This window comes from Eurypyga helias, unplaced genomic scaffold (genome assembly GCF_000690775.1).
Source record: "Eurypyga helias isolate BGI_N326 unplaced genomic scaffold, ASM69077v1 scaffold608, whole genome shotgun sequence".
In the NCBI taxonomy this organism is placed as follows: domain Eukaryota; kingdom Metazoa; phylum Chordata; class Aves; order Eurypygiformes; family Eurypygidae; genus Eurypyga; species Eurypyga helias.
In genome coordinates this window covers 14,671-35,573 of record NW_010264697.1, presented here as the reverse complement: position 1 = coordinate 35,573, position 20,903 = coordinate 14,671, and the positions used below count along the sequence as shown (strand labels likewise).

At 37.1% G+C, this 20,903-nt stretch overlaps 1 protein-coding gene across 1 annotated transcript in view; it reads right to left on the bottom strand.

Moving 5' to 3' along the window:
• LOC104513178 (phospholipid-transporting ATPase IA-like) overlaps nt 1–20,903 on the bottom strand; it is a gene marked incomplete at its 5' end in the record, with an annotated part of 39,728 nt that overhangs the window by 10,528 nt on the left and 8,297 nt on the right. The window contains 4 exons of the mRNA XM_010156448.1: nt 9,787–9,894; nt 10,377–10,433; nt 15,127–15,188; nt 18,946–19,024. Of these exons, the coding sequence (XP_010154750.1) occupies nt 9,787–9,894; nt 10,377–10,433; nt 15,127–15,188; nt 18,946–19,024 (306 nt within the window). The remainder of the gene's footprint in view (nt 1–9,786; nt 9,895–10,376; nt 10,434–15,126; nt 15,189–18,945; nt 19,025–20,903) is intronic.

Sequence of the window (20,903 nt, the reverse complement as noted above, 5' to 3'; positions counted from 1 at the left end):
GGGGGGGGAAAGCCAGCACATTGTCTCTTCTGATCCAGTAAACATTTGATTATTCCACACAAAATGGAACAGCAGAAGACAAGTCTCTGTTCAAGCACCCTTTCAGCAGAAAGCCATTACCCTGAAAGCTGTAAAGTACAGAGAAACAGAAATCTGGCTTTTGGGAAGATCATTTTGGGTGAACGTTCTAGTATTTAACTATTGGATAAATGGGTATTTTAAAAAAAACATAGGTGAAAGAGTCTAACTTGGGAGGTAGTTCAGGTTTGTGAAATCATCACATTAGCACTTAACTCTAACCACAGCCAGGCATTTGTGCCCAGAAAGGGTTGAAATGCAAGACTGCATCTTATAACATGTTCTTATAATTAGCTAGAGTGGTTGCTCATTTTCACTTTGTAAATTAAGTCATAGGCATTTAATTCCTTCCTTGAGTTTCATGAATGCTTGTTACCTCAACAGGTATTCCACATTTGGGAAAAAAAAACCCCAAACAAACCAGCGATAAGTCATGGTGCCAGGAACAGCTCTTACAAAGGGAAAGTATCAGTTGCTATTGCTGTTGACATTGGACAGAGACAGTTATGGAAGTGCTTTCAAAGATAAAATGCAAGAAAAAAGGCAAAAGGCTTCATATTAAATATGAATACTTAGAAATTTCCTCAAAAAGCTGGAGGGAAGAATGACACACAAACAAAAAAAGCTTCTCTGAGAAGCAGGAAGAGAAGCAGGTTGTGTTGCAAGACGAAGTAAAGAAATGCTATCTGGCAAAGGAGATGTAAAGCCACAACGAGCAGGTGAGTTCTGGTGGTTCTACACAGTCTGTTACCAGGACGGGCTGTCTGCACTGTAACAGGTGTAACAGGAAACACCGAGTTCACTACAATTTGTCAAAAACTGAAGGAATTCCTCATTACTCCACGTCAGAAGAGAGAATTGCCATGGAGAAAGATCTGTTACCAGGACGGGCTGTCTGCACTGTAACAGGTGTAACAGGAAACACCGAGTTCACTACAACTTGTCAAAAACTGAAGTAATTCCTCACTACTCCACATAAAGTTGACATAGAGAAAGATGGCAGCTGAGTATCATTAATCTTTTAAGTGCGATTGTATGCATAACTCCAACAGGAATGTGTACTGAACTTGATTTTAAACAAACATGGAAAAAAACCAAACCAGTAACTTTTGCTTATAAAGGATATTGGCAATAATAAGCGGAGGGAAAGAATTCAGTTAAAGGCTGATACCGGGAAAAGACTAACCAATAAAAAGGGAGAATACTAGAACGGTAATACTACTGCCAAGACAGACCATCATAAGCAGAAAAGGTAAAGTTGGTAGTTCAAAGATCAGCTCTGCTGCTTCTGTTTGTATCTGTGCAGTCAAAGCACAAGACCGGGAATGTAACTATTGAATACGGAATAGGACCTTTGACGTATATATGTGAATAGCAGACTCTGGCTAACAAATACCTAGACTAGACTAAGTACAATTAACCTGTGAAGGTCTGAGGACTCAGAATGGAAACAACCTAATGGGAATTAAATGGTAAAAGAAAAACACCTTATGAAAATACTTTGGATTCCTAAAGTGAAAGCGTAAGCGTAAAGCGTACATCAAACTTAAAGAACTGAATAAGCTGAAATATGTTAGTATCAGAATGGTAACATAATTTTAGGCTCTTGCGTGAGGACAGATGACTAAAATATGTATGTATTATGGGATAAATTCTGATTTACTTTAAATAAAATCTTCAGTAAATCACCGAGTTCCTTTAGGAAGTAATAATCTTCTCCACAAAGGTACATTGAAACATTTAATTTCTCTAAACAAGAGGGTCACGTAAGTATAGAGGGAAGGACAAGTACAGATCTTATTTTTATTTATTGTTTTGTAAAGACTCACAGGTCTGTAAAAGACAAGCTGGGAAAAAAAGGCTGGAGGGGGGTGAAAGTCTGCTAAAAATATGGGAAAAATGTTTACAGAGGCCTTTGACTGAGAATGGGCTTGAAAAAATATTAGACTATGAAGGAACACCTGAGCTTTTGTTGTTTAATTAACCCAATGTTCTTGAAAACTGTATTTCAAGCATGCTCTGTCAATAAGCCATAGTCCATCACTGAAAACTTACTACACCAATCGCTCCCCACAAAATGAAGACCCAGAATTTTGGCTAATATTTTCATCCAAATTGGTACTAAGCAGTGAAGCAGGAGAAAAAAGGAAGAAAAACGATTACTAACTCAACATAACTACCCCAGGTATCAGCCACTGAAGAACAGCTATATTCCACAAGTATTGTGATCATAAAGGAAGAATTGAGCGACTTCAGTATTTGTTTACCATATAGGGCTCAAGGCAATTTTTAGAAATACATATTGTCAACTGAGTTACCTGAGAGCCTCCCTTAAAAGCACAACACAGTACTTCTCTTTTTCAATTGAAGACCTTGAAGAGAATCATTACTTTTCAAATTTTAGGACCTGCTAATACTGAGGAAAACTATCAAGCAATTTTTAAAAATATACAACCATTTATTTATGCTGTATTCTGCCAAAGTTATTAAAATAACACTCATATTTTTTAAAAAATTCAAGAGACAAGTATCCATTAATAGCTGGAGGGACAACACAGCAGGACATAAGCTGTAATAAGATCCTCACAGAGAAGCTGTTGATGTACAGGCTGGATGAACAGTGAGGTAGACCGAAAACTGGCTGAATGGCCAGAGGGTGGTCATTGGAGGGACAACACAGCAGGACATAAGCTGTAATAAGATCCTCACAGAGAAGCTGTTGATGTACAGGCTGGATGAACAGTGAGGTAGACCGAAAACTGGCTGAATGGCCAGAGGGTGGTCATCAGTGGCACAAAGTCTAGCTGGAGGCCAGTAACTAGTGCTGTACCCCAGGGTCAATACTGCAGTCCTGTCCTGCTGAGCATTTTCATGAAAGATTTGGATGATGGGGTAGAGTGTACCCTCAGGAAGTTTGCTAATGACATGACTGGCAGATGCACCTGACGGTTGTGTTGCCATCACCAGGCTGGAGAAATGGACCGACAGGAACTCCGTGCAGTTGACCAAGAAGTACAAAGTCCTGCTTCTGGGGAGGAACCACCCCCTGCACCAGAATATGCTGGGGAGACCCAGCTGAAAAGCAGCTTGCCAGAAAAGGACTTGGGGGTCCTGGTGGACACCAAGTTGAACATGAGCCAGCAAAGACGGTGAATCATATCTTTGGCTTCATTAGACAAAGTATTGCTAGCAGAAGTCAAGAGAAAGTCCGCTCTGCTTGGTGTTGATGAGGTCGCACCTAGACAAACATCTCCACAGAGAAACCCTGTTCATTAGAGATTGAAACATCTGTACAGCTACATTTTTAAGAAATCGGTTTTTGGATTTGTTTTTTCATGTGTTAAAAAAAAAACCCAAAACCCATCAGTAAGGGGATTAAAGGTTGTATACATAGTATTAGATTGAAACATCTGTACAGCTACATTTTTAAGAAGTTGGTTTTTGGATTTGTTTTTTCGTGTGTTAAAAAAAACCCCAAAACCCATCAGTAAAGGGATTAAAGGTTGTATACGTAGAATTTAACAAGCACAGTTCCATATAAGCAGGTTATGGGCAATAATACAGAGAAGCAATATTTAAGAAACTAATACTGTTACTATAGTGTATTCATCTGTACAGCTACATTTTTAAGAAGTTGGTTTTTGGATTTGTTTTTTCGTGTGTTAAAAAAAACCCCAAAACCCATCAGTAAAGGGATTAAAGGTTGTATACGTAGAATTTAACAAGCACAGTTCCATATAAGCAGGTTATGGGCAATAATACAGAGAAGCAATATTTAAGAAACTAATACTGTTACTATAGTGTATTCAAATACATCTTTCCTATATGGTGCAGCTAAATCATCCAACAAGGAATATTATTGTTTTGCACAGATTCTGCAAACCTCAATCAAACGATCTAAAATTCTGTAAAATACATGCTTGTTCCTTAACTTCAATTTCCGTCACTAGTTTTATCGATCCCCTGGGTCAGACAGAGCAGAAACAGATGGTGCTCTGGAAAAGTGTACAGTGCATTATCTCCAGCATCACAATGAATTAAAAAGTTCTGCAGATACTGAACTTTAGCTGTTAATCTCAGTGTCAGACTTCTTATTCCAGTAAGTATTACAATTTTAAGCTAACTTATTATTCAGGTAGGTGTATGAGAAAGGCCTAACAACTCAGAGCACACAACAGTAAGAAACCCATGAATCAGAAGTTGTATTAGTATGAAATATACCACAGGTTGGTTTATCTTTCCCTCTTCCCCATTCTGTTTTTCAAACACATTTTTCAAATCACAACCATATTTACTCAAGAAAGGCATCATCATACCATCTTAGAAATGTATCTATTTTATAATTTTAAAAACCAATCTGCCTTTTTTAAGTGGCATTAAAAAGAAAAGTAGCCTTTTGAACTGCAAAGATGGCAGCAGTGACGGAAGGGTTCAAGCACTTTGACAGCCTACTGACACATGAAGGGTAACTACTCTTATTAGGGTGACTGAAGTTAGAGAAACTTCATTAGTTGATTCATTTATTGCAAGTGGACTACACAGATATAAATACATAACAATTAAATCAGAGCATCATTTATTTCTTTCAATTGGGTATAATGCGCATTATGACAAAACAGGGACAACAGAAGTATCTCCTGGAATTCACAGGATCACAGAATTAAAATGCATTTTGTTCAGCATCACAGACCTATTTTCTGTGTCTTAGAGAGTCTCAAACAAAAAAAATGTTACATTTACAAAGTAAATACTTCATCAAATAGGAAGAGACTTGGCATTTACTTTCAGATATTTATGCAAAAGTACATGTGATTTAAACCAAGAAAACACTGTAATTTGTTTTAGAAAATACTGAAAGTATATTTCATGTTCTTTGTTTGTTAACGTTACGCATAAAAGTATCAACTTCAGTTATCTCAATGTAGTAGAGAAAGAGATCCATGCAGCTGATTTACTGAGGTCTGCAATGAAAACATTGTTCTAGTCTGTAGTGGTACCTTTTTTGAAATAAAATGGAGCTTGTTTCATGTAATGGATCAAAACCAGGTGTCCTGTGTCACTTCTCCCAAATGGTGTTAAATCTAACCACCAAACAACTACAAAGTAGGGTGTTTTTAAAATATTTTATTATTTTGTTTCCTTTCTTGTGCATCTATACTTAAAAGCACAACCTTTACAGGTAAAATATTAAGAAAATAAACTGTTCTTCAGATGCTTCCCCACCAGACAGTACTGACAGAGAACAAATGCAGAAACATACATTTCTGCAGATAGACGTTGTACTGCAATAAAGACTACGTTACAGAGACTGCAAAGTTGTTATAAAACCACTGAAATCTTTGGAAAAGTTTTCCATATTTCTCTCTCAAACACTGTGCATTAAGTTTCCTCCAACAGAAATTGTGTTTTGCTACTATTACCAAAATCCTCCTGGTAGAAAGAATTTGCTGTAAGCAGATAAAACTTGAATTCCTAGTATTTTAGGATATGTGTCTAAGACTAGGAGAATATAGTCCCTAATTCTTAAAATAAACAAGAGAAATGTTTAAATGAATGAGTTGAAAGTACAAATAAAAACAATATGAAAACAAATAATAACTACAGCTTAATTAATGGTAAAACATGTAAGTCTCACTTCAGACTAGTAAAAGACTGGTAACAAAGGTAAGCTGCTCCTGTACCTGAACTAGACATGGTTGCTATACAGTTAACTGCTTAGTTTGTCACCCCTTTTTTATCACATTCTTCAATTTTACAGCCTATTTTTCCATTTTCTTCTGCTTCATAAATCCCATTGCTTCTCTCATTTTTAAACCATTTTTCCTTCTAGGCTGTGTCTGCAGAAAGACAACGGTGAACTGACAGTTTTCATTTCAACATCATCAATCAAGGAAAATGAATGAAGTTTTCTTCACTACGGACTTTTTTTTTTTTTAAAAAAACTGGAATAGAAACCGTTTTAAGGTTGCAAAATGTAACTGGTTTCTTGTTTGAATGTTGATTCTAAGGTTTTGGTCAGAATTTTACTACAGAAAAGTGTTTCAGCTACTACAACCCCGATGCCTGTTATCAATCTCTAACAGCTATCAGCTACATAACTCCAAGTTATTCCTATCAGGAGAACACTTGGTGCCAGGATGCCTCTGCTTATGTAAGCCAGAAGCCACCTTTCACTCTTACGGTGCACTACTTATCTGGTAACCTACTTATCGCTATTTATAGGACTGCAACATGGAGAGCCATCTAGTTCCCACACTGTGATGAACAGGACTGTCCAGTTGGGATGAGTTGGTCCAGCATGGGAGTAGCAATCTTGAAAGACCAGAAAATAAAGGTCTTGATGCCAAAACAGCCTCAGCATTCTAGATCAACATGGCATTTTGGATCAAAGGGGTCTTTGTTTGGCTTTTTTGGCAGAATTCAGAGCAGGAGAGAGAAAGAAAAGTACATTCGATTGAGATATTAGGAATATGCCAAAGAAGGGGGGAGTAGTGACCTAAACAATAAACAAAACTGCTGGCACTCTGCCAGAAAAACATAATTTTCATTTCACTATATTTTCTTTTAGAGTACAGCGTCCTACAATCTTTCCTTCTGCACTACTAACATACAGCAACACATATGTAAAAGCCAACTTTAATTATTTTCTCTCCCACTGGAATGATACACTAAGTGATGGAAACAAAATTAGTCTAGAAAGTAGGGAAGACTTGCAAAAAGATGTAACATTCTTTGTTCACTAAGTTATTGAGTGATGATTTGATACTAAAAGCTGAACAAAACGATTCATATGATTTAACTTCGGGCTGCTTCTGTGCTCCAGCATGAGTGTTTCTGCAGCATATGCACACTTGTTTCTTCTACTACAACTCTTGGAGGCATTATCTTGTAGTGCTCTCCATTTAAAAACATTCATCAGAACTGCATAGATATTTTATAGGAATAGATGAAAAATCCAAGTTTCAAAATATTTAGATGAAACCTTTCCTCTGCATCCAATGAGTTTTCCATCAGCTCCATATGCTTTTTCTCTCCCCTTCAAGAACATAATTATATTTTTTCTTGGAATAGAACCAGCAGTAAGCAGCAAGAATCTTACTATTTTCATAATATTAATATGAAGAAATTGGACTGAATCCTTATTAGAGTGTTTCAGTAGAATCTCTGCTGTCTAAGAGAAGCCATGAAAAAGATGGAAGACAGATATCATCATCTAGTTGGAACTGAATGGTTGGATGAATATTGTATCAAGAATACTGACTGATAAGTCTAAAAAACATACTGAGGTAGAACTCTTTGTTACCAGCTCTAAGGAGCTGAAAGAGAATAAATTTAAAATTTATAATGATTATAGTTGGTAAAATCTCCATAAATCTATGGTTTACTATAATGGGCATTTTTCATTAAACACATTTGTGAACACCCCCCCTCCCCAACCCCTGAAAATCCCTTTCACCATAATTTATCAGTGCCAGCCAAGGCAAAACAGACAAAAAGCTACAGAAGTAGAGGATGGCTTTTGACTTGTTCATTTAATTTCTGCCAAACGTACTTGGATGAAGTCTTCAAGTCTGACTTGCACATTTGAAGAAATTAGACAAACAGTATTTGCACAGGCAAGGAGAGATGTCCATAGGGATTTGTTTCTATCATACCACAATCTTTTCCACAGTTAAATCTGTGAATCTCTTAGTTTCCATAAGGCCTGGACTTGCTTCAGAGAAACCCAGTGAATTCTGCCCTGCCAGAGACCACCCGGTCAGTGAGGGGGCTTCCAGGAGAGCACACAAAAATCCTGCTTCCAATCTCAGCTCAGTATTTGTCGATGGGACTTTTAGCCACACACAGTACAGCTCAAAAAGCTAGACCAGAGCTTTTAAAATAAGCTCTTATGGTCTATGAGATGTTTAGGAGACTTTGTTCTGATGTTACAGACTTCTAACTACATTCTTAGAAAGAAAGGAAGCAAAACCAACCTCACCCAACAACATCCCCCAAACAACTGCATGCACATACACGCATCAAAAGCTACTATATACACATACATCCAAGAGCAAACACACTAACAAAATAAGACTACCCATTTCAAGTACAGTTTTATCATAACAAATAAGCAAATTTGGGTTCATAAGTCCGACTACTTTGGTGTCATACCGAATTCAAACCCCAAGAGTATTTATTTTTGTTGACAACTACATCTCTTTACAAAGAACTGTTTTTCCAAGTTTGTAGTAATTACATTCCCTTCAAAACCATCTTTTTCTCACAATAACTTCAGACTGAACATATACTAAGTAAAATATTCCTTTTTTAGAGAGTGAAGCAGCCACCTTTACATCATACCAAGTATAACACGCCCTGCTGCTCCCACTGTGCTTATTACTATTAAAGTTCTTCTTGATGTATAGTCTTTACAAAAGCCTCTAATAACAACAAATTCCAAACACATTCTATTTCTTATGTAATAGACAGTGTATATGAAGAAAAATGCTGATATATGATAGGTACAATTAATTTAGAACAATGTACATAATTAATTTTGAGGAGTGGAAACAACATAGTAATGTACAAAATCTATATATATGGCTAAAAGGTTATAATAGAGAGTAAAGAGCATGAAATTGTATAATTTATTTTTTTCCTTAGGGGTCCAAAGTACTTAAGTTAATTTCTTGTGCTTTCCGTTAAAATTCAGGAGTTATATAAATGCCTATATACTATTTTTTCCCATAACTGCTTATGAAGAAGGTGGGATTTGTGGGTCTGAATTACCTTCCAGCGAGGGAGAGATACGCACCTAAATTTCCCACATCCTGCATTAAATGTTTAAATTGCTGAATGATGTCACAGTGGTGGCTTTAAAGGCACTCACTCTTTCAGCGGTATAAGGCTTGATTTAGTTGATACGCTCTGAGAACCATTAGAAGATTGGTTCTAATCTAAGATTGGCCAGGCCTGGAAGCAGACATCAGTGTCTGGGAAACTAATACTAAACTTCAGATGTTTCTGGAACTGAATGGTTTGGAGAATTTCGGACCAAAGTCCCAATTAGATCACCACAGACAGCAATTAAATATATTTTATGGATTCAGTCTTCTTTGCAATATTCAGAGCAAGTTTACACAAATGGGTTAATAAATGAAAGAGAAACCAGTAATTACTGTCAAAAGGTTAAAGATACAATACAATAATGCATTCCAAGCAGCACATTAATAGAAAAGGAAATATGTGCACGACAAGCAGCTGCTCATGCAATGTTATGGCACCTCAAATTTTCTGAGGCATTTTAGAATTTCAAATAATTAGCAAATTTGCAAAATTGAAGATGAAAAAGCAGCCTTAACCAATGTGCCACTTGTGCTGTCTAAAAAAACCCTCCAGCCCAACACACACTGTAATTATGAGTTCTGCATTTGGTAAGACTTCTCTTTACAAAATTAAAGTTTACTAAAGAACTGCAAAGTAGCTTACCTGCCTAGTCTTCTTCACTAGACCCTATAATCACAGCCTGTTAGTTGAGCTCTATTTTCACGAGCACAAATTCATTCTATTTTAAATAAACACAGCTACCACACTGAAGTTATAAAAGAAGCAACCCTCTTATCAACATCTAGTTAGCTGAAGGATCCAAGAAAGATTAGGCCTGTACTAAAGACTGAAACAATATTTTTTGCACACATTGGGATGTTAGCTAAAATATACTTTTACCTCTCCTGACATATCAGGTGCCATAGGAATGACCGGCCACAAAGAAGAGTAGATTCCGAAAAACACTACCCAAAGTGCTATGCTGCCCCAGATTGCTATATGGCTGAACTGTTAAATAAACAAAAAGAGAAAGCAGAACAATGATCACAGATGCATTATGACATGAACCCAATCTTTGCTACTTAGTATTTACAATGTGATTTTGATACACTGGATGAAATTTCTATGCCTTGTATCAATTTAACCCTATTACTTCAGTTTGCTATTTCTTAAAGCAAAACTATACTTTCAGCAGCAATATTACTGCACTTTAAGCCAATGAAATTCAGTTACAATCATTTCAGAGTAATTTGATTTTTCTTGTTTGGGATAAGGTTTAAAGTAATCCTTAACGTCCTTCTTTTCAATATTAAGCATTATTTTTTGTATGTGGACATTCTATCTTTCCATGCACTAACCACCGTTTTGTTTGATACCGTGGGAAGTGCTGACAAACTGTAGGGTCATAATATAATTAATAGTAAGAATACAATTATTCATCCATCATATTTTATAGAACATTTGAGAATACAGTAAAGACATTTACTTACCAAAGTCCAATATGAGGTCTCTAATCCAGCCTTCAAACACACAGTTAGAACCACAAACTTAAAAGAGAGAGAGGATTCTTATTTAATATGGGAATGTTACTTCAGATACAGAGTTTATTAGTTTGGTTAAACTTTCAGGAGGACAGAAGAAAAAGTGTAATGATTTTCATACTTCATGTTTACTTGCATAAATGAAATAAGGATACTCAGTCCCTTCAATTTAAATGTGATTTTCTTAATATTCAACCACATACGGTATATGTTAGTGCCCCTAGCTGTGTAATAGCATCCAAACCCAAAGTTCAAAAAGCAAAAGGCAATAATTTCTATGGACTTGCAGAAGCCATGGAATAGCTCTTCCAATTTAAACAGAATCTGCTCCCCAAAAAAATGCAGGGCTCTCAGCAGTCCCAATGTGAAATTTTTGTAGACCACAGCTACCTGTATTTTTCCTCTTTTTTTTAAGTGTCTGAGCTTTAATCTAAAGTTCAAGTGCCCATTTAAAATGACCACAGTAAAATGCCACTAGAAGATTTAAAAAACCCCCCAAGTAATGAGCTAGTAATAGAACACTAAGAACAATTAGCTTCCATTAGTCATCATCACTCATCTCCTTTAGAAAACTCTTCTTTTGTATTAGTGTTGTGATTTAAACCAGAACAATTAGAAATCCTGAGGATATCCTTTGCCTTCTGGAACTCTGTACGTCTGGCTCCTCCTGAGTTGTGAGTGACTTATTGATGGTATTTTGGTTACACAGAAAGGTTCCTACTCCATTCAGTAGAGGTGGCAGACCCCCTAGTTATGTGGAGGATGACTACTGCTTTCTACACAAAGACAGACTTAGAAGATCTACATACTGGGCTGAAAACTTGCATTTGTTCAAGCTCAATTAGTCTAAATTAAAAAAATGAAACAAAACATTTTTTACATTTAATCAGTGGTTCATTAGGAAATAAGTCATCTTTGCCAATCCCTGAAAAGCCAAAGAGCTAGATTTTGGCAGCCTAAGATGTAGTTCTGCATACAAATAGCATGTTCAGTGAGTCTGTTATGACATTTCCATTCTTCCCTCTCACCTTTACTTTCCTTCCCTTTACTCTTTCTACGGAGCAGTCTCTGAAAACAACATCTTACTGTCCTGCAGGACATGCTCCATTTTAAGTTTAGAGATAAGCAGTAGTAGAAAGTCCACAGCAATGACTGATTCAGGAAAATTGTTTATCTCCTTCCTTTGAAATTTACATAAGCAAGTTTTCTTTTGTGAAAATAAATAGTTATTGCATTTTGTAACTCATGTATAATGTGTCACAAGTTTTGCTTTATGTGCAATCTGAAGAACATGAAGCTGAAAACCTGAGTCACAAAGACCAAGCTCTAACTGAAACAGCTATAGTTTAAACTCTAGTTTGTTGGCAGCAGTGACATGAGTTTGTCTGTGGTTGAAGTCCAAGAAGCCTCAGAAATTCAGAAGACGTTTACTTCAATCAGAAGCTGAAAATAACTGGATAAATATATATGACAAGTCTTTCGCGGTGTCTGGTGCACAGAAGGATACAAATCCTGCCAGAAAGCTTTCACCCTAGCTGTAAGCTTATGCTTTTAATTCTGGAATCTCCTATTTCAACTACTGCTGCATTGGCAAGGAGAAAACAAACAAACAAACAAACAAAATCACAGTGCCACAATTCCATTACACAAAGCATGTATGAAATCTAATTAGAATGAAATTAAGGACCATGGTGAGTGTTCTAATTTACTTAGTCTATCCAGTTCTGGTGCTATATGGATGAGTGAAAAAAACAATTATGGAAAAAAAAAAATCCCCTCATCTGGTACACTTGCTTCCTACTTTGGAGTCAGTCGTAAGAAAAGAAAACATCCTTCTTTAGGATCAGATCAAGAATTCTCACTGCGTAGAAAAAACGTGTCCACAAAAACCCCATTGTAGGTCTCTGTAGAGAAGACATACGCTGTGAATATATAACCTCCTTGCATCTTAACTGATAGCCCTAACAATGTTACCAACTACACACAGCTGCTTCCTCAAGAATGTTGGTTTTCTTGCTCCCTCCTCCTCTTGATCCAACCTACCAATAGCACACTGAATCCCACCCAGGAAACGAGAAATCAAACCGGTATTCTGTATGAAGCACTGAACTTTTTTAAAAGGACCTCTCAAGAATGGCTTGATGGCACTCCACTCCTGTGTGAAATTTATGTTTGAAAAAATAATTTCCAGGACACGATACGGATTGGTGTACATTCCTGACTCTGTGTATCCAAAGGAAACATAATAACTTCTGTATTCCTTTGCTACTGATTTTTGCACAAGTGATGAACGTGGACTTCCTAAAACCAGATTAAAAGCAGTGGGAAGAATGAGAAGTACCTTAGACCTCACAACTCAATAAGCAGTTTGTCTGGACTTATACCATTTTCAAGTTTTCCTGGGAAATTCTTGACCATTCTTCAGGTTAGTAGCAAGCAATTAGCCTCTCAAGATGGTGAAGTTTCAGCTCTTCTAGTTAAAAACCAGTTGCAGGTGACAGAATAATTGCACTGTGACCTCTGTTTTAGCATTTATGCATACAGCTTGACCGTAGCTCAGGTTACTATACTGACAGTATCAGAAATTAACTAATTTCTGAAGGTGGTGGAAAAACTTGCTACAAATCTGAAAATGCAGGTTTCAATATTTGTGCGTCAGGTGACGTAATGAATGATACTCAGATGTTCTGCAGTGCTGTAAGACTTCAAGACTTACCCATCAACTGATGGGCAACAACCTAAACAGCAGCATTTTTTGAACACTCAGCTCCACAGGACCTAGTGCAATCCAGTAAACTCTTAGTACAGCACATTGAACTTGTTTTCTCCTGGTGCTGAAGTTGGCTTTCGGAAAGATGCAGAGCTGGGTGACTGGGTAGGATGAAGTTCTGAAGTTCAGGAAAGAACTTCAGCTGTGACTGTTAACAGTACGGTGAATAATTGGGTTTAACAAGTCTAGAGTGCTCACCCAACTCTGCAAAATGATGGCCGGTACAAAGGATAACTTTAGAGCAATCAAGGAAAAGGAGGTGCTATCAGAAAACCTGGCTTCACTTAGGTGAAGTTATACGACTCATGTCCACATACATACCACTACTGAAATAAACTTCTGAACTGAGCAGGGTCGCAACTTCTAAGTCCAGTAAACAACAAAACATTTGTAGATGGGGTGAAAACCTGGTGCAGAGAAGCTCTCCCCAAGACGAACCTGTTTCACTTAGAACAACAGGTGATTCTGGTAGACACACTTAGGCAGTATTTATCAATGTTGGGGAAAGCAGCGACATTCAGATAAATGACTGACTTCTAAACACTGCTCCATGTTATGAGATCGTAATACAAATAGACCCGTGTCAGTTGAACTACTTCTGTCAGGATTGAGCTATGACAATGACTGTGACCTTACATCTTAATTTTTTTAAGACTTGCACGGAAAACACTTACCCAGGATATTCAATCCATCCCTAATAGAGATCAGTTCATCATATGATAGATTACACGATCATATGTGACTACTGCTGGCAAAACACGCTGTGTTTGCCTTTCGGAACAGGAAAGGGAAGTGCAGAGCATATAAACTTTTAAACAATCTTTCAATGTGCCTGAAAACACCAGTTTAAATGCCATGTACTGACCGGCAGAAGAAACATTTTAACTGCCACAGCAGTAGGAAATACACAGAATGGGATGTGGTTACTTGGCCCTTTGTGCTCTTTCAGCTTTCTAGTCAGCTGATCAGAAAACACTATTCAGAGTATTCTCTCAAACATAAGTGATGTTGACAGTAGCTACATTCTCAAAGAACTACAGTGTGTTCTAGAATACTGTCCTTTCATTTCAGTTCTGATGTTTCCCCATTTCCTAAGGAAATTTTGATGGGAATTCGTGTTTGTATTACAGCCCCCTTATTTTGATGGGTTAATTAATTTCTTTTTTTTTTAAAATCTGCAAACACGAAGTTGAAAAATTCTACTCAGTGTTGAAGAACAGAGGAGAATAAGCACAAGTTTAATTTTGCTTCTAAGAGAGATCTTGGAAAAAACTCATCTATTGAGTAACAGTGATACCTAGCAATTGAAAACCAGATATTTAGCTTCATTAATTCATTCTAGGAGAGAAAACATTAAAAGGAAAAGAAAACCCCACAAATATGACTAATATCTATGAGAGTAACAGAAGATTACTGTTATGTGTGGGTCAGGTGTAATTCTGGCAGTTTGGTTTTCTCCAAAGAGGAATTCTACAAGCCTTGGTTCCATGTAACACTATCCCTCTTCCAAGGCCCCATGATAAATTGAGAAAGTGAGAACAGACCTGTACCTTTCAAATTCCACAAACTAGTTCCATATAATATAACTTGGGATTTCTCCAATGCAGAGATGTACCCTAAATTAATGAGCATGCTAATTAGGAAATTACCATTCCCATTATTAAAAAAAAGTTTCCAGTAAAGGACAGATGTATCTTCCACATCTTTAATAAGCTGCTTTGTTTTAAAAACAGGAATTAAAATGCAAAATGTACTTCAAAGCTTCTCAAAGAGTCATTCAAGAGACACTTCTTATTCTTAAGGCACTACAATGAATAAAGTCTTCTATGCAGACAATTATAAATAATAATAAACCCACATCTCTAAGAGTTAAAGAGAGAGACAATGTAGTCAACTGATAGAGCACCAGACAGCTGTAGGAAGACTTACAGTGTATACAGTGTTCCCCAGGAGCAGATAATCTGAAGTTTTACCATTGCCAAATACAGTACCTGGAGAAGGAAATAGCGATGAAAATAATATCCACAATAACACTATGGGCGTATATTTATATATGCACACACAAAATATTTTATTTTTGGTACAAAAGAGACAGCAGCATTTCCTACAGGGTACCAACAGCAGATTTCACCTTGAACTGTATTGAACAGTTGAGATCCATGACCTGCATAATTTTTAGTCCTTAAAACTTTCAGTGACTCCAGGAGTGACACTAGGAAGAGGAGCTCTTTGTAACATCATACACCAATATCAGTAATAATTCAATTAGAGGGACTTTTAAGATCAGAGATATAGTATCTTACCTTCAGAAAAATATGAAATACAATAGCCATAGTGTACATTTATTGTAACATATAACTAAACAGAAAGCTTAAAAGTCAGATTTTCACTGAGTATTTTTTGATATAGAAATTACCTTTGCTTTTATCCTTATTTCTGAGATTCAGTTCAAGTAAAAATATAAAATACACTCAATTTTAATTATTCTTGTTGAAATGCTTGAGATGGTTCTTATTCTAGTGTTTTCAGCATTTACCCAACTCAAATCTGTGGATTCATATAAATACATATCCATTTTGCACATATGGATACACACACCGCATTTATGCAAAGAGTCAGCGCCCTAAAGAGATGTGTTTGCATAAAAATTACATCTACTGTGGTTCTTAAGTTCAGAATTCTGACACAGTACATTTATACTTATTTAACACAGCTTATTTTATGACTACTACCGGAGCATGGACTTTTCTGACCCCAGTTCTGTGAAAGTTCTTGGCAGGCATGGGACAATACACAACTGGAGTATCCAGAGGCAATTTTTCATTCCCAATTAGAAGTACTGAGCTTGATAAATTTTTTACATGGTCAGTTTAGTTTTAGGAGTTGAGATTGTTCATATACTGCAACTCAACCTTACTCTGCTGCAGAGGTTCTAATCACCGGGATATTCCTTTTTACTGCCACCATATAAAGTGATACCAAAATATTGTGCATGTAGTAAGGAAGGATAAGAGTACAAGAGGAAAACAAAGAAAAAAGAAAATCCACTATGCTGAGACCGTAATGAAGGATGTTTTAAAAAGTTGTGTTTTGGGAAAGAGAAGAATAAAGGTGCTCTGGGTTTTTTTCTGGGGGTTGGATGGGGCAGGGATGGGTTTAAAACTTCTCTGATTGAGCTGGCCAGAGGAAGGTGACAAGCTGGTAAAAATGATCTGCAGTTGAAAACACTTATTTTTCTGCTATCCTCAGCTAGCATACAATATATTAAATGTTGCTAATGAAGCATGTTTTCCCATTTGTGTTGAGTGTTTTTCCAGCCTTCCTATCACCTTTACATGTGCTTGAAATGAAATTCATTTTAGTTGCGGATGAAGAGTGCTCCTTTCTAAAAGCTTTTCAGGACGTGTGAGGCCAGTTTATCACAGAAAAAAAGATCTATTTATTGATATTCTGGAAGAGACAGCAAGTTTAAGTTCACACAAAAAAATTAGAATAAAAATGCTTGCAAATAGTCCTCCTTAACCTAGCCCTCTCCCATTCCAAGACAAAGAGTTCTCAATGGCTGCCTCCTTAAGCTCTAGTGATATTGGTTGTATTCCTGGCACTTCCCTGATTTAACTTTCTCCCTGGACAGACCAGCAGACCACGAAGGACTACAAGAGCTCTGGAAGCCTGAAGACAAAGCTGAGGCCATGGCTCATTTTAAAGGTTACACAAAAGAGAAAGCAGGTGGTGGATTTACTTTTACACGTAAGTTTGGCTTCTGCCATTTACTGTTATGTTGACAGAGCTGCATCAGAAGAAGCTTCTGTGAAGACTGAGGTCCTTGTCACTTTTCATATCCACATGACACTACACGGAGTGCGAAGACTCTAGTTTTGTGCACTGTACAATGGTCAGGTCCCATGGAGCAAATTCTAACACACAATTCTTACAAATCCGTACCTATTCTCTGCATATTTCTTGGTAGACTCAACTACAACACATGCAGTTGGAATTTTCCACTTACAGACAAGAAAGAGGTAGACGTGAGACGAAAGAGTAAATGGGAGAAAAAGCTCAAAGAAATGGACAGAGTGACTTCTGAGCTTCATGATCTTCAGAATCTGATTTTCAGCGTTCTAATCTGCTCAAAAATGCACTGTACTGCTTTACACTATATGGCTAGCAGTAAAGATCATAATAAGGGTAAGACAGGGGAACAGACAGGCAGCTGTCTGTTCCCATCAGTCAGAGTGCTGGGACTCAGCACTCATATGCATAAAGCTGAGCTATCCCTCATTCTTCCCATTTCTCCCTTCATATCTCAGGAGACCCCTGCACCTCTTCTTTGCTAAGAGAAGGTGAAGGCTGAGACCTGTTCTCAGAACTTCCTCTACGATGAATCTCTCTGGCATTCATCAGCTCCTCCCTGGGAAACTAATTGCATTATTTCCCTTCCCTCTTTACATACACAGAGATCAGAGATTTAATTAACAGCAGCTTCCATCCTGCACTCGTTTCCCTTTCATGTGCACCACCCAGCCCCACAGCAGGTACTGGTTATACTGCCCACCGTGTACACAATCCTCATGTCCCAATCCTGCTCCCCTTACTCACCCAGCCTTTCTCTAGGAATGAAAGAGGAAGACAGAAGGCAATTTCTTCAGACTTGTAGAGGCCACTTGCCAGCAGGTCAGTTCTAGCCCAGGGGCTGTGAGCAGAGGAGGCCTGCACTACAGTGCTCTCACCAGTGCTTGTGCAATTATCTGAGCTTTGCCATGCACACATCAACTCCATTCTGCATCACTGCGAATATTCATTAAACACTTCTCCCTCATGGAATGCATAAATCTCTCACCCGGATTGGCTACAGCTTTGAACATGGATTCTGGTTTGGATTTCAGATTCTCAGATTCACAGATTCAGATTCACCGAGTGGAAGGGGTTGGAAGGGACCTCTAGAGATCATCCAGTCCAACCCCCCTACCAGAGCAGGATCACCTGGAGTAGATCACACAGGAACAAGTCCAGGAGGCTTTGGAAAGTCTCCAGAGAAGGAGCCTCCACCACCTCTCTGGGCAGCCTGTCCCCCTGCTCTGTCACCTCACAGTGAAGAAGGGTTCCTCATGGTCAGGTTGAACCTTCTGTTTTCCAGTTTATGGCCACTGCCCCTAGTCTGTCACTGGACACCACTGAGAAGAGCCTGGCCCCATCTTCCTGACACCTAATTAACACAGCTTTCCTCCCAACCACCCTGTTTCCTTCTGCAGCTCAGGTGTTGAGCTAGAGGAGTGACAGGACCGAGCTGTCCGAGATGTCCCAGTTTCCTGTCACAAGCCTACTCATAAGTTGATGGGTTACTATGCCCTTGAAGGGACAGGAGAGAAGGAATACACATCAGCAATAGAAGTTTACAAAACCTAAGAGACAATGCATGGGACAGTAGTGATTTAGGATCTTGTAGGTATTTATCATGGTAGCCTATTATATTAAAAAATAGCATAATTAAATAACAATCTCTTTTTCCCCATCTTGTTTCAGTTTACTATTTATAGAGTTGAATATATTAAGTACATAATATTATACCCACTTATAAATAGATTTTAAAGAGAACATTTTAAATATACTGCCTCTGTTCTAGTAATGGCATCTTGAAATTTAAGCATTTAAGCTGTTAGCATTTATAAAGCTTTCCTAAGAAAATGAGAAAGTATTTAGATATTTTGTACTTTTCAACATTTATATTTTAATTTTCATAATACTTACCATGCTGGAGGGCTTTTAGGGGAAACCAAAACAGAATGAATGAGTGGAAGAGGCCATTTAAACAATGAACCCAGAAAACCTAAGGGAAAACAAAAAAATCCATGAGAACCATTTGCAAAAAACTAGCTCTGTGAACCCTGACCTTTCTTTTTATCTGTGTGTTAGATTCACAAAATGTGTTTCTGTCAGGCCACCACTGTGAAGTAATATAACTGACAGGCACTTTCTGCCTCGTAGCTCTTCATGGGTCATTTGTTTATTTTTATGTTTTGAAAAAAGTGTGTATTATGTCCTCCTTTTAATTTCAAATCAGAAGGGAAATTAAAACGTATACACATGGGAATATCATCAGAAAAATTAAACTAAACCAGACAACTGGAACAATTGTACATTTTAAGTATGGAATTAAAAAGGACTCTGGCTTTTACAATTTACATTTTGTGTAATAAATTTGGATCGTAGATTAATCAAAACCTGAGTTTTACATATACCTACACATACAAAGTATCTTCCTTAGATTTCTTGTTACATGCTCCATTCTTGAAGGGCACAGCTTCATCATATTAAACTTCCTTTAATGTATTTGCTAAATAATTCAAATTTTACTTTCAAGCTTATTGTCAGTTGTAAAATATGCCTTCTGCAAAGAATTGTATTAAGAATAAACAACCTATTGATGCCTTCCGTAATATATTGTATGAAGACATAAAAAAAACTTAATCAAAAATATGTAACCCATTTCCTTCAATATAGCAATCACGCTTTTTCATTAACACCACCTTTGACTATCATAGTCTTTATTGTAACTAACTGATGTGTATTATGAGTGTTAAGGTGTTCAAACAATTGAAATAAAGTTGCCTGCCTCACAACATTTTCCACAATGTCTTAAAAGTCTTTTGTTAGATTATACAACTACACTAGGTTGGATGATCCAATTTACACTCCAATACTTCGCACATTTGAACTTGTGCTACTCATTAACCTTTGTCTCTCCTTCTTGCTATGTCATTACTAGAAGTTTTTATTTGACAGAAAGCACAGGTGGGTGCAAGAAAAATTAGTTCTACTTTTCCATTTTCCTGACCAATTCTTATTGTCACATGCTAATCCTTTAACCTCTGTCATGACCTCCTAACCTTTGATCCCTTTTACCATAACAAACATCTGCATCAACATTCAAGGCAGTAATGTTTCCAAATCTTTAACAACAACTATTCAACTCTTATAGGTGGGAATTTTGTAGCTGGGAAGTTTGAAAATGTTTACTCATAGCAAGTGTTGCATGGGAATAGCTGCAGAATTTCCAATGAAGTCAACAATACATCTGTGCAATAATAAAAGTATTACAGGCTTATTTAAAAACAGAAAAATCCAGCACATGTAACTCATGACTTACATTATTTATTACAACTATCACAACACAAAAGCGTCTGTATTAAAGGAGCGAGAAAAGTCTGATAATTTGTAAAGCATTCAGTGATACAAGAAAGTTTTTTCCCCAGTTTCCATACAATTTTGAGGTTTGTTTTTGTAGGTGAAAGGATGAAGTGAAGGAGAAAAATCTCAAATGCTTCAGCGAACCAAGATAGTTCAGCCAAATTATTCCTTATAGAGAGGGGTACTGCAGTTTTACAGCACAAGTGGCACAGATAGGAGAGCTAAGTATGCTGTATCAGCTCCACACATCTACTACAGATCGCATGTAAATTCAATGACAGATTGAAAATTTCGGCATACAATGACATTACTTGAAATGTCCCAATTATAGAAATTTAGAAAAATAAAATAAAACCAGAAGGAACTCTTACAAATATCACGGGATGAAAATGCAGATTCAGGAACAAGTTTAATTTAGTTTGTAAAGGAGATTATTTATGGACAAAACTGTAGAAATTGTGCATATTTTATACATTAAGAGTCCTACATTCTTTTACTACTACTTGTGTGAGGCAATC